The sequence below is a fragment of the Channa argus genome, chromosome 19, assembly GCF_033026475.1.
Source record: "Channa argus isolate prfri chromosome 19, Channa argus male v1.0, whole genome shotgun sequence".
In the NCBI taxonomy this organism is placed as follows: domain Eukaryota; kingdom Metazoa; phylum Chordata; class Actinopteri; order Anabantiformes; family Channidae; genus Channa; species Channa argus.
The window spans coordinates 4,209,484-4,223,786 of NC_090215.1; the positions used below are offsets into that span (position 1 = coordinate 4,209,484).

The 14,303-nt window shown below is 39.5% G+C and overlaps 1 protein-coding gene across 1 annotated transcript in view; it reads right to left on the minus strand.

The window, feature by feature from the left end:
* The window catches only part of vstm2a (V-set and transmembrane domain containing 2A), a 76,726-nt gene extending 63,048 nt beyond the window's left edge, over positions 1-13,678 (minus strand). The window contains exons 1-2 of the mRNA XM_067486774.1: positions 13,273-13,678; positions 11,908-12,068 (exon numbers count right to left, since the gene is read on the minus strand). Of these exons, the coding sequence (XP_067342875.1) occupies positions 11,908-12,068; positions 13,273-13,351 (240 nt within the window). The 5' untranslated portion in view covers positions 13,352-13,678. The remainder of the gene's footprint in view (positions 1-11,907; positions 12,069-13,272) is intronic.
* Positions 13,679-14,303: the final 625 nt, after the last annotated feature.

Sequence of the window (14,303 nt, forward strand, 5' to 3'; positions counted from 1 at the left end):
ATCAGTACTACGTCCCTAATGTATGTTCCATTAGGCACAGTAGCTGGTTATCATGAGTTATAATGTGCTGAACCTGCATTGATATAATCATAAGCTACACCTTTGTGACATTCAGGCACATAAACTGCAACGTTACTTTTAAGCAGAAAAAGGGTTTGTTAGCTTTAGGGAGGTCGGGGTTTGGGAGAAAATATAGTAACACTGAGCAGTCCTGTGATTTGTCACCCACTTCTCCTCTGCAGAGTTTGTCATTATTTAATGAGCAAATTACCACAAGTATCAATGAGTGATAAACCCACTGGCCTCACAGCAGGTAGTAGGTGCCATACTGAACCATAACTATGGGCATAACAATTGATAAATGACTATTGGCTGAATTAAATTGGGGGCTTCCATGTACTGCCTCCTTATCTACCTTACAAATAAGGACATGTCTCTGATGCACCTTGACTGGCTGAGTTGGCCAAGACATCACTGCTAACATTTAAACTTTAGATTCACAAGAAAAAAGATTCTTGAATGCAAGTTTTTTTCATGTATTACACACTAACGATACTACTCTAAAACTAAATGAATACAAACAAATACAAACAATCTTAGATAAACAAAAACTTCAAGAAGTAGGAAAATATGATTGAGTGTAACATATTTTGCTCAGTATACAAGATGATAAACACATGGCTCCTATGCTTTTATAAACCCACATCTCAACTCAGACGTCCTTTAATCATAACACGTTACAGAGTTCGGGTTCTCACTTCTCGTAGTACTGAAAATTCTACATTGTACATTCATTTTTAATCACAAAGTACAAAGTACCACCTTCTCACTCTGTCAGGGGTGGGCTCTGCGGTGGACAATAACATTTTGAGGGTTCCCCCCTTCAGGGGTGACCCCGACCACACCTCTTGCCCACACCCCTGATGATTCTTAAGAAGCAGGTGATACCGAAGTAGGGAATGTGGTATTACTTGTTGTGTATTCTGGTGTATTATTCAAGACTTGTCATGCCTTTTTGTTTAAGGCAGAATTATCAGAACTACGAGAAGTGAAGACCCGAACTCTTTTACGTGTTATGATTAGGATTATTATTAGTATGATTATTATTGTTTGGGTTTGTTCTTTGTTGTCTCTCCTGCCTCCTCCTTGGGGCTTTATGTGGGTGTGTCTGAGGGATGGGCTCCAGGTCGTGACCATAGATTAGCCCATTTGAATTAATTGCTGCCTCCTGATTGGACAAGCTGGGACTACAAACTTCATAACCCCAGATGACAGCAGCCCTCTGTGTCTCCGCCTCTGCGACTCCCAACCAACCCAGCATTCTGTTACTGACTGTGAGAAAGACTTGTGGTTTGTCTGTTAAGTATATAAATAAGTATATATAAATAAAATTAACTGTACATATTGAGCACCAGTCAGCCACAGTGTGAGATGCCCATTTATTTAAGTCATTTGTCTCCTGTTTTTTATTAGGAGTTTAGGTTATGGATCCTGTCTTTTATTTTGTGTATTTGGTTTTGTTAGGTAAAGCAGTTTTTTTGCCAGAGCTTTTGGTTGTTGTTTTGGGCACTTTTGTAAAAGTAAAAAAAAAAATCCTGCCACTTGGTTCTAACAGCACTTGGTCCTATAATCTTTAGTCTGGTTTTGGCACATCGTGTTATGTCTAGGTTCCCCTAGAGCAGGGGCATAACACTGAGCCTGAAACAAATGATAATTTTAAACCATAAAAAAAGACAGACATTTCCTGCATGGGGCTGCGTGTTTCCCCCTTCCCAGTTTTTATTACTATTTGTTTAGGTCTATTTGGAGTTAATTGTTATTATGTATGAATACATGAATGCACATATTTAACATTTCCTACAGGGAACACTTAATTTGCAAATAATTACAAATACATTTCATATATAGTTTACTATCTCCAAACAAGTTTAAATATATTTTAACTCATTTTTTCAAATGTGCCATCTTTCATGGCAATTAGACCTGTGTGTATTAGGAAAGCGTCAGTCGTCCTGTTTAAAAGTCTTGTTGAGGTCAAATATTGGCAGTTAGGTTACAGATAAAGTGCCCATCCTGTTGTTTCGTTGTACAGTAGTTGCAGGATGTAAATGGGTGGTGACTTGTATAATCTCAAGAACTGCATATTTCCAGAAATATCATTAATATCCATTGTCCCATCAAATCAAGAAATAAACAAACATTGGTTTACAGGCTAACTAAGTCACTTATTGGCCAGTTCGTTGTGACACTTTAAAAAGTTTACATCCTGATCCAGTTGGTATCAGTTTGTTTGCTGAATGTTTTGGGACTTATTCTTTCACACCATTGCTCAGAAAACTCTCCAGGACAACTTTTACTGACAGCTGACACAGGCGTGCAACGGCATGTCGTGGCAATTGTGTACACAGGCCCATTTCAGACCATGTCACTGTGACATGTTTCTGACTGCAAGAAGGGAACAATAATTACAGTCGGAGTTACATTTAACCTATAATCTTTAGTCTGAACTAATGGGCAGTTGTGGACAGAATCATATTTACTACTTTTTACATAGTCAAACTGTTTTCGCCGATTGACTGGAGGTGTATTTGTACCGTGAGCCATTACAAAGGTTCAGTTGAAGAGAACAAAGACCAGCTCCACTGCTCTCTCACACACACACACACACACACACACACAAAACAAATCTAAGATGCCTGTGCAAATATGATTTTCTATAAAAAAAGTTTTAAAAAGCAAGAACATGACACTGGCAAAGCACAACACAAGTTTTGTGCATCAGAAGCACAATGTAGTGATACAGCAGCTCCCAGCGTTTTCAAAGGAAGCCTTCTTTCCATGACTGATGACTGTAGTGGAGCCTGACAGTGAGCAGTCCACTAGTGGAAAATAAAAGCAGCAGGCTGAATCGTGCATTGCTGCATGCTCACACACAGACATCAGCCTTCCTGTGGAGAACTCCTGTTCACTGCAAACCGTTTGGAAACCATTATAATCATTACAGAGGTGTGTGTTTGTTGGTGTGTGTGTGTGTTTAGTAGGGCGACGGGGCTGATGAGAGCAGTTACCACGACTACGCCTGCTGCATCATATTGACTCATGGTGCAGTTATCTCAGCGAGAGTGTCGGAGGGGGCTGCAGTCAGGCAGTGATGGAGGGGCGGAGAGGCAGACAGTAAGGTCACTCAGAGAGCACGGCAGCCAATGGATTTTATGTTTCCTTGCTGTTACACCCACCGGATTTATAAACTCACTGGTTAGGAGGGGTAAAGCTTGCTGTTGCTTGAGTGCATTTTGGTCAAAGTGCACCAGTGAATGTTTTATGTAATGGTAGTTTGTATTCTGACCGCAGACCTTGACTGATCCATAGTTTCCCTCATGAGCCTGGCTGAGGGCATCCTCGCATCATATCTGCTTACTTCTTTTATTTTTTGTCTTTTTTTTTTTTTTTTTTTTTTTTTGGTAAATGCATTACTCTTTTACAGAAACATCCACCGTTTAAGGTAAATCCAGAGTTTGAATCCAGCAGCAGCAGTCTAGCCATTCAAGAGCGCAGTATTTGAGGAATAAAATGCCGTATGAATTTTTAAAGAGCACACGGCTACATTGAGGCTTCGGCATCAGCTCTGATTCTTTAAGCTTTTGCTTGATCCAGCTTCGAAATTCACACCGCTAAGGTGTGTCCTCTCTGATATTCAGGGCATACAGAGACTTTTCTCCAATCACAGGACACATTAAATTGACTCCCAACTGTTTTTTTTCATTGTATGTATTTATTTTCATCCTAGTCAGGAATAAATATGCAAGAACAAACCCAATGAGCATTGGCTTAAAGGATCACAACAGTTTCTACCTTTACACATGTAGCTCGGCTTTTCTCCTATTTTCCCCTTGTATCCAAACCTAATCCCACACCAAATAGAAATACCACTGGACAGGGCTGCAAAGATTTACTCAACAAATTGATCTTATGGACAACAAGAGGAGGCGGATTAGCTGGATAAAAAACTGAAATCAATCTATGAGTCCACCTCTTCAGAATAAAACCGATTAAGGCTTTAAAGCCAAGAGGGGAATTCACTAATTTCTGTTTAAATTGAAATACATAGACGTGAGCTTTGTCCACTGGTGTGACACACTCTCTCTTGTCGCCATTACCCACAAGACTGTGTTCTGTTCAATCTATGCCTCCTGATTCTATGATGGAGGTCAAAACAGCACAGCTGAAAGTCACAGCCTCAGGATAAGTGTATTTACTGTGTGCCTATTAGCTCTACCAGTGAGAGCACATTATGTTTTTACCATTGATTACATGAGTAACTGCAGATTAGATTTATGTGAGCTGGTTAGATTGGCTGAAAGGATGGTGTTGACCTGGATCTATAATGTCCAGCATTTAGAGATTTAGAGTTAGTCATGACTATTACATTTTTTTGCACAGTGCTAAACATTAGACCACAACTTGGTATTTCAACAGAAAGGCAGATGTTTATAACTGTTATCATGTCAGATAAAACAAAACATTTCATTTTCTATTCAAGCTTATAATTAAGAAACTTAGAATAAATGCATAAATGCAACCCATGAAACAAATTTGTCAATGTGTTATGGTGTCTGCTGCTACTATAATTATGTGACACATAATTTCGCCTGTGTTTGGTGATTTTGACTTATGTGTTGTTTCAAATCTTAAATTATAAATATTAGCTTTTGACCTTTAAAAAAAATGTTTCATGTTTAAGGAAGTGAAGAAGATGAAAAGTATGGACTTTTCTGTAAAGTGTATTACAGTAATTATTAAATATGCTTTATAAGGGTTTTGCATTATCAAATATATGAAAGAGGTTGTTGTTTTTGCTAATGTTCATACAGCTTTACACAAGTTCCACCTCCAGTTTACAGTGTTATGAAATTGAGGTCAAAAGAGCACATAACTTTCTGCTATGTGGGAGGAAAAATAAAAGCTTCTTCACTTCTGACTTACACAAACAGTCTTTAGCTATAGGTTATTTTAAGAGACTGTATCCAAAAACACTCCCAGCAAACTATAGAAAGCTTTTCGGCATTTTATAGTGATTTTCAAATGCGTGGTGTAAATATCCACTGCACTCAAAACTGGCCACGGCATTTAAACTACTTTCTCCTCACAATACTCCTCTTCTAGAGATGAGGAAACTACTTATGTATGTGAGGCTTAAACAGCTGTTCACGGTGACGCACAATGATTCTGTTTAATAAGCAAAATGCCTAGATCTGCAATAATACTGATCCCTTGAGACATTTTAGTTTAACTGTATAAAAATAATGATATAATATAATTATATTTTCTATAACCTAAATATAGTATGTGTAATTATGTTTTACATGTGTTGGCAATGTGCCTTTGTATATGATTTTTATGGCAAGCAGTAAACACAAGCCTCTAGGGCAGAATCTCTACATTGAGTGAAGATGTAGGGATTCTGATGATCTAAAGATGTAGCAAATGTAGATGTCACTACATGTTTAATGACAGAGAAATAAAGAATAGGATCTATTGAACTGTATGTTATATACATTTTTATTGCCTTATCGTATTACTTCTTTAGTAGATTTCACCTAATAGTAATTAATTAAAATTAATTAAATTGATCAAATGTATCAATAAAAAATGATGTATTATGTCCTTTCGGCTTATCCTGTGAATTCAGAGTCGCCACAGCGGATCATTGTCCGCAGTTTTTACGCCGGGTGGCCTTCCTGACGCAACCCTCCCCAATTTCTACCAGGCTTGGACCAACACTGCACAGCTGAGGAGGGGAAGGGGCTGTTTGGGGTTCAGTATCTTCCCCAGAGACACTTTGACATGTAGCCAGGACCGGGGATTGAACCACTGACCCTGTGGTCTGTGGACGACTGCCTTTACCACAATGTATTATATGATTATATTATGATGCTGAAAGTTCTAAGGTCACACTATACGCAATGATGGAAGGGAATTTCCACATTTCTGGTGGAAAAATCTACTTAGTTGCTTAAACGCTAGTGGTCAAAGGTCAAAGACACTGTGACCTCATGACTGTCCCATTCTTGGAGCTAATTTTAATACGTCTTGTAAAAATGCCCATGTGGACATGTGGTTAAACTGATAGAAGTCTGGACAGACATGTATGTAAACTTGACTTGACAACGTGACTGGTTGGCGAAGGCATAGAGCTGCAAGGTTGTAATTCTCGTTCTAAAATATATTGCTGAACCTGGATCATATGGTTTTCTGAGGTTACAAAAAACAGATCCATCCAAAACTAATGACACAGAGACCTTTTAGTCATTTCCTCATTCACCCTATTACTGTCATTGTAGCCAGTTGATTCCTAAAATGTACCTGCTTTTAAAAAGAAAAGAAAACATGTCTTTTCTATGACACTAATGCCTTTTTAAATGACAGAAACCCTCCAACAAACTGTTTCTCCTGCTCATGACTTAATAATCCATTCTCTGATTCAGAAAATAATGGTGCACATAAATATATTTTTCTTCTTTAAGAGCTTCCTTTTAGCCTGTGTGTACTGTGATCTACAATCTCTAAAACAGACAAGACAGTCCTAAACCTATGTAATCTTGGCCCTCACTGCCTCAGTTTGTAGATATAAAAGTGCAGGCAAAATGCCTGAGTGCCACAATCCAGCTCTGCCTAAACCTGCAACAGCAGAGCTCACATTTGTGCACCAGCATCGGTCTTCTCCTTGATATACATCACTGTTTTACTTGAAGCAACATTATAAGTATAATAGCATGACATAATGTTTGACATACAGGTGTGTGTGTGTTTGTGTGTGTGCATAATTATAAAGTGGCAACATATTTCAAATCTGGGAGGAGAATCATCTACAGTTTTGTGTGGAAGCTGCTGCTTTCATGCTGTTGACATGTTTCTTTTTTCCCATGAAACCTATGGACGTTTTTGTTCTCCAGCACGAAAGTAATTGTTACAATAAAAAATACCTACATGTAACAAACAATAATGTACAGATGTAGCCACTGAAAGGGTCTCTGTCACGTCAATTCGAAACCCTTACGCCAAATACTTGTCTTTTCTGCGCTCAGCTTATACTCAGATTTATAGCACATCATAGTCCCTACTATTGTACCAGTAGTAATGTATATGTACACCAACAAGGTACTAGAGTAGAAGATGTATGGAGTATAATATTTAAGAGGCATATGACCAGTTAACGTTTAATAAAAATAAAGTTTCAAAGAACCTAAATATGTTGTAGTTAACCTGAATTTATTGAGGGATCCCATGACGGCTGCATTTAGTGTTTTATATGGGAGACTTGGGTTCAACTCCAGCCTGGAGTTTAATTTTGTTCACAGTATTTAAGGGCAGTGGCTACAAGTTTCACCCTCTGTTTTGGATTTTATGTGCACTTTACTGTGTCTTGTGTAATTTCATTCATACGTAAAAACTGGTTTTACCTGGGAACTATAGTCTGCTGGCATTTTTAATCTTCATCAGGCTAAAGTTATTTTTATAAAGCACAAAATAATCAGCTGGATGAGACTGGGCATAGTCAGGAATTACCTTTCAAATCATGGAAGAAAAAACAGCAAAGGACAAAGACGAAATCAAAGTGATAATGCAAATTCTTTAGCACTGTTTTACTCTCATTCATCTTGTACAAGAAAAATGTATTGAGAAAACACCACATAGTTCACTGCAGCGGTAAAACCGACGAATAATATGACTGTGGTTACAGAAATAGGAGGAGGGAGAATGAAATGGATTTGGGCGTTAAGACAGACACATTTTAGGACAGTGGGTGGAATCACAGTTACAGTAGTTTCTGTATTTGTGTTTTTCTCCCCTGTTAGTCGTCACCTGAAAAATTTCTTTTGCCATTGTTTTGCATGGTTTGCATTTTTTTCTTGGATAAACTCAAATATTTCTGTTACTTTCTACATATTTTACCTCTAACACAGTATCAGAAGCTGGATGTAGCTTATTCCTTTGTGCCACAGAGGAACTGCCATAACAAAACACCTCAAGGACGACACTGTTTAACCTGGCAACATGTTTGTTCTTTGCACACTGCAGATTATTTTGACTCACTCCCACACACAGCGTCTCGCAGCACCAAACACTCACTAAAGAACCACATGTGTGTTTTAATCTACCACTTAAATTAGAAAATGTTGAGACACAGACTTTTTTGGCTTGTTTTATAGCATCTTTAATTTAGAAATGTATACTAAGAAACATAATGACAGCCTTAGCCATTAAAATAAAGCATATGATCCATCTTCCACCCTGCAACCTACAGACATTTATAGCAGTTGTTTACACATACACATACAAAAGCCTGGGCCAGCGACAGCCATCCATTTATCATCAATGAAAAGCCGGATTTGGCGCCATGTTCTCTACGCAGAGTGAGACGGATTCAACAGGAGCCCAGCTGCACAACAGGGGAAATGGTGTGCAAGGCTCAACTTTATCCAAATATCGGCTGACGCAATGCTGACTATAGCAAAGCAAAAGTCTATCGAGATTAGTTTGATTTACCAGGACAGAAAAAGGATCTAAAGATTCAATAGAACCTAGCTACTGACAACCATTCTCATTCTGTCAAACCAGCTACTGCACCAAAAACTGAAACATAATTAACATTCACAATATACAAACGGCTCCTACACACACAATCTACTCACTTATAAGGTTTAAGTTACAATAAAACATAAGCTTTTGATTCTTCTGTGCTCCCTTTTTGCATTGCCAGAAACATGTTTCTTTACATGTTCTGTATTACTAAGATGCCCTATTAAATACCTGTGTACAAGTGTACTGTAAATCTAATGGGTTTGGGAATTTAAAAAAGACGATTTCAGTAATTCACATAGACTATATGGACAAATGAAAAAACAGGTATTTTTCATTCTCCCTCCTTCTCCTGGCAGTCTTCTAGCTGCCATCTTTAGAGTTATCTCAATTCCCTGAACTCGTCTTTCAGAGGTCTGCAGTTGAAAATGAGGCTGTCGAACACTGGCACACCAGAGATCCCAAAGTTCCCTACTTAAAGATAAAATGAAAAGGTTTAAAATTTGAAAAGGCTCCACACTTTCATGCAATGAAAGTGATGAGGAGCTGGTGATTTATATATTAATAATGTCTTTGCTTCATTCACTCAGCAAAGATTGAAATGTCGATTGCAATTCACCCCAGATCCAGGAATCACAGCCGTAGGTTGGTCGCCAAACGTAGCAGATTGAAATGCTTCTTTTAAGGATCAATTCAGTGTGGAATGCTAATAGCTAATACATGAATCTCAATGCTTTGGTATAAAAACTCATACACTTGCTTGCTGCTGCTGCATGTGGGGCACAAACCTAATATCAAGCAGCAGGGAAGTGTTGCCTCTTAGATACACGCTTTATCTGTTCATGTGATCTTGCACACTTTAGTGGACATGGGAAAACTTCAAACAACATGTTTTCTTTGATACTAATATTTATGTCTGCAAACACAAAAAAGACTTGTGAAGGTGAGATTAGATTAGGTTTCCATGCCATTTTGTTTTCACGTGTAATGCAGAGTCTACATATTTGTAGACAACATAGGTCCTCGTGAACTGTTATTACTTTTCCACTGCATGGTACCAGCTACACATCTGCTAAAAGCTGTAGAGTATTTGGTAAATGGTAAATGTTCTCCACTTATATAGCGCTTTTCTACCTATCGGCACTCAAAGCGCTTTACACTGCTTCTTATTCACCCATTCAAACTCACAATCACACTCACACTCACACACTGATGCAGGAGCTGCTATGCAGCTGGCCAACGCTCACCGGGAGCAACTAAGTTGGGGTTCAGTGTCTTGCTCAAGGACACTTCGACATGTGACCAGAGGAACTGGAGATTGAACCAACAACTGTGAGATTGGTGGACAACCGCTCTACCTTCCTGAACCACAGTCGCAGTACCTGGTTCTTTTTGTAAGGTTGCAGAGATTCCTTCACACCACCTTGAACTGAGGCAATAGAAAAGGTGGCTTAAAAACACTACAGATTACTGATTGGTCAGAGAGAAGCCTCACTACCACTGTGATGCCTTTGAGCCAATACAGATGTCTCATCATGTGCAGTATTTCCTAAGTTTCTCAGAAACATTTTCTGTAGGAGACAAATTAAACAGCTACATACTGAGAATCAACAGCATTCACTCAATATTTTCCATTGTTTGTGTGTCATGTTGAAGATGATATCACAGTAGTTTTGTGATGACCTCCTACACTGAGAGGAGTTGAACATTATCTGCTTTGAAAAACAAAGTACCTGGTACCAAAAGAGAGTACAGTTGAGTTGAGCTGGTGGCATGTGATGGAATGCAACCTGTTAAGATGTTCTGCCAAGACAGAACCATCTGATGACGTATCATCTAAGACTGCGGTTGTTAGTTTGTTGCTACATTTTGTCTTTGACATTGGTAATTTAAGTTTTATTGCATTATTTGTGAAATTACTTAGTTAAAAATAAATATAACTTTGTATAACTAAGAATGATTAGAGCTAAAAACAACAAAAAAATGAAATATAAAATGATATTCTTCTTTGACAAACTTGAGGCATGATCCTGTCCCAGAGTCTTTCGATTTTAAACTGTCAACAACTCTTACTTTTCAAGCAGCTTTGATGTCCACTTGCATTCAAACGCATCACATTATTTTCCTCGAAATGTCCAGCAGACCAGCTGGTCTCTGAGCAGCACCTTTCCTCACACAGCTGTGACTCTGTCCCCATTCAAAATGCAACTCTGCAGGACACACACACACACACACACACATGCACAGCAGCTTTCATTTCAAACTGCCCTCCGTGATAAGAAATGTGGGTAACAATGAGATGTCTGCATCAATAGGCCACTTCAGCTCAACATTCAATACTCACATGGGATCAAACCCACATCAAAGCCTGACTGATGCCAGCAACAATTGACAATAATTAAAGCCACATGGATACACAGCTACCCCCAGTACCACACACACACACACACACACACGTCTGTATGTTTTTGCCAAAGAAAAAGAACCAACCCTTCCCATCGTTGACATGCAGCAACCTGCCAAACAACACTTCCTTCCATTTAAATGCAGCAAACCTATATAGTTGCTCACATTCCCTGAGGAGCCGATCATTATTTGGAGCAAGGGGAAGCTGTCATAACTTGCGATAATGCAACGGAACTACAAAACAAAATGCCAAAGTGCTTCCAAAGCACTGTTTAATGAGGCAATATACAATATTATGTTTCGACTTTATTGATTCAGTCACATTTTATCTACTCATGAACAGTCAGCCTCATTTACTACATTTATCATTAATTAATGTCCAGAATAATCTTTTTATTTTCACAGTAGACCTTGATTAATGTTTCCGTTTTTTCTTCAGTGATCTCCGCTCAATGTGTGAAGGGATTTTTTTAACTGTTTGAGGGAAAAAAGGAACATTTAATCCAGAAATATGTTGAATATGCCACATTTAGCTTAAGTAGTCAAGTTAGAAATCGAAAGTGTCAGTATGTAGAGTCAATCTACATATGTAACGCTCTGATTATTATAATGGTTACAAAACAATGTTTAAACCAATTTTGTTCACTTCCTCAGCAGCTGAAGCTATGTTCTGTAACACGGTGTTCCTATTTACAAAATGTGTAAATAAAAAGTTCTAGTGTGTGTCTAACATTGTCCTCAGGGTTTGCTACACAAGTGCGACGCTGATGACATAAGGTGCTTGTGCGTAATAGCACGGACACGCGTTAGATGCCCCTATTCCCTTCCCTGGGTGGGCGGGGTGTGATTAAAACACAACTTGCACAGCTTTTTTTTTTTTTTTTTTTTTTTTTCTCGAGGGGCGAGACGGAACCCTTGTACCTCCTCAACGTCCTCTTCGCTGTCAGTGGGTTCCGGCGCCTTCACGAACCACCACTGGATTTCCAAATACACCGACGCGGTTCCGCTCTGGAAAGCACACGCCATTTCTATGTTTTGGCCCTCTTTAACCGTCATGTTGGAGGGCAGATCCGTGAAGCGACCTGCAAAGGAGAAGGGGGGAGGGAAGGAGGGGGGACACTTTGAGAACACTTTGTTTGATTTCCACACGGAAATAACTAAGCGACCACTGGCTGCTTGGAGCTGTTGCACCCGTGCGTTGTTCTTTTAATGGAAAGAAATGCCCCCCTCCCAACCTCCCAACCACACACACACACACACACATGCGCGCGCACCCAATGTTACAGATACTGACGCGTCTTCATCAAGATTTTACATAACGCAGAGTGGCACTATGGCTGCATTAAACCGAGATTAAAAGTAGATTTTTTCTTTCTTTTTTTAAAGGGGTCTTTTCTTTCATTGCATGCTATTTGACAACTCGGTTGCATTAACTTGACTGTATCAGAATGTGGACAAACACAAAAAGCGCAGAAATAATAAAGGAGTTAGGCTAAAAATGGAACATAGCCTAAAGGAGAGTGGTGGCAACGAGAGAAATAAAGGCTTGGGGATATTCACGCGCATGAAAACTTTCACAGCAAAGCATCATTTATATTCTGTGAAAGGAACAGTCGTTTTCGACTTTTAACAGGTTTCAAAGAGCAGGAAAGGAGCGCAGAGGCAGTTGGACAGAGTGATCCCAGTCAAATGAAGCAGCTGCTCGCTTTCAGCACCATGGACAGCCGCATACAAGCAGCCGTCCGTGCTGCTCAAATCCCCACATGACCGCTCATTTGTCGCGCAAAGCCACTATTTAAAATAAGTTACTTCTTTTTACGCCCACGACCTATTTTCTAGCTGAGCGAAAGAGAGGAGAAACACAGCTGCTAGTTGCGTTGCTCCACATCATGTGCAACGACTTGATTCCAAACAATCACCAGTTGCATTTTTTTTCGTCATCACCAAAAGCAAAAGGCATCCGTCTTCATTTTAATGAAGAGTTTGTATTCATGTGTTATAAATATATACATACATACACACACACACACACACACACACATATATATATATATATACATATATATATGTGTGTATATATATATGTGTGTATATATGTGTATGTATGTATGTGTGTATGTATGTATTTAAAAACAACCCATCTCGCTTAAAGCAGCCTCCTTTCATTTCCCAGAAAAGGCTGCGCACTTTTAACACTTTCTCCGACCGAGCAGCTTCCACCATGCAGGGCAGCAATCCCGACACCGTGGCACCGAGATAGACAGAAGAAAACTAAGCGATTCATACCTTCAAAGGAGAATCCGAATTGCACGCAAAATCCAGCCAAGAAAACAAATCCAACAGTATCATGAGAGGTCCACATCATTCCAATATAGAGGGCAAGGTGTTTTTTTTTTTACATTAGCCGAAGGGGAAAGGACGAATCTTTCCCAAAAAAGGAAAAAAATGCCTGCACACCAGCAAAATCAAACAGTTGCTGAACAAGTGTGTTTAAACGGAGATTGCCGAAGGTGGAACATGTTGCAAAACTACAGCTTGTCGTTGCTGAAGTTGTTTTTCTCCCTCCTCACTGTCTCTCTGCAGGAGAGATGTCGACTGCTTGCCTGTACTGAAGTCTGAAAAAATAACCGGGCTGCGGTCTTCGTCTGCGCTACCGGTGAAACGTCAGTCTAGTGGATCACTGTGGCATCCGCACACTCCACACCTCAGCAAATCTAGTCCTCACCCGGCCCCTGCTGTCACCTTGACCACTTGATTTGAAATCGCCACATTTATGCGACAAAACGCACACATTTGCATTTTTTTTTATGACAAACTTCATTTATTCATATAATGAGCGCAAAATGATGTTGAGTTTGCAGGGTTTGTTACACGTGCTGTGCTTTTACATGAGAACTGGTTTGAAGACTCCCAACCGAAGCTGCTTCACAAAGCAGAAACAAGCAGAATCTAAAACTCTCCTCTTTAAAAGTCATACTGATTCTCTAACATAAAGTAGTTTGCGTATTTAGTGTGGGTGTGTTCAAATCTGGGATGAATATGCACACGGGAGACACTCAGGCAGCTGGTCTAAATGGCTATAAAACAATATTTTAGGATTAGATGGGGAGCAAACAGGGAGGGGGTGGGGTTGGACCAGCGACCCAGCAAGTGCAGCGCAACCGCGGCATCCTGAGTCATTAAGATAGAAGAGATGCTGCTGGAAAGCAACAGACTGAGAACACTCTGCCCTACAGCAATGGGCACAAATCATGCCACCTCCTGCTCCCGATTGACTGAGGGGCCGATCAGCCATCATCCTTTTAAGATGAGCAATT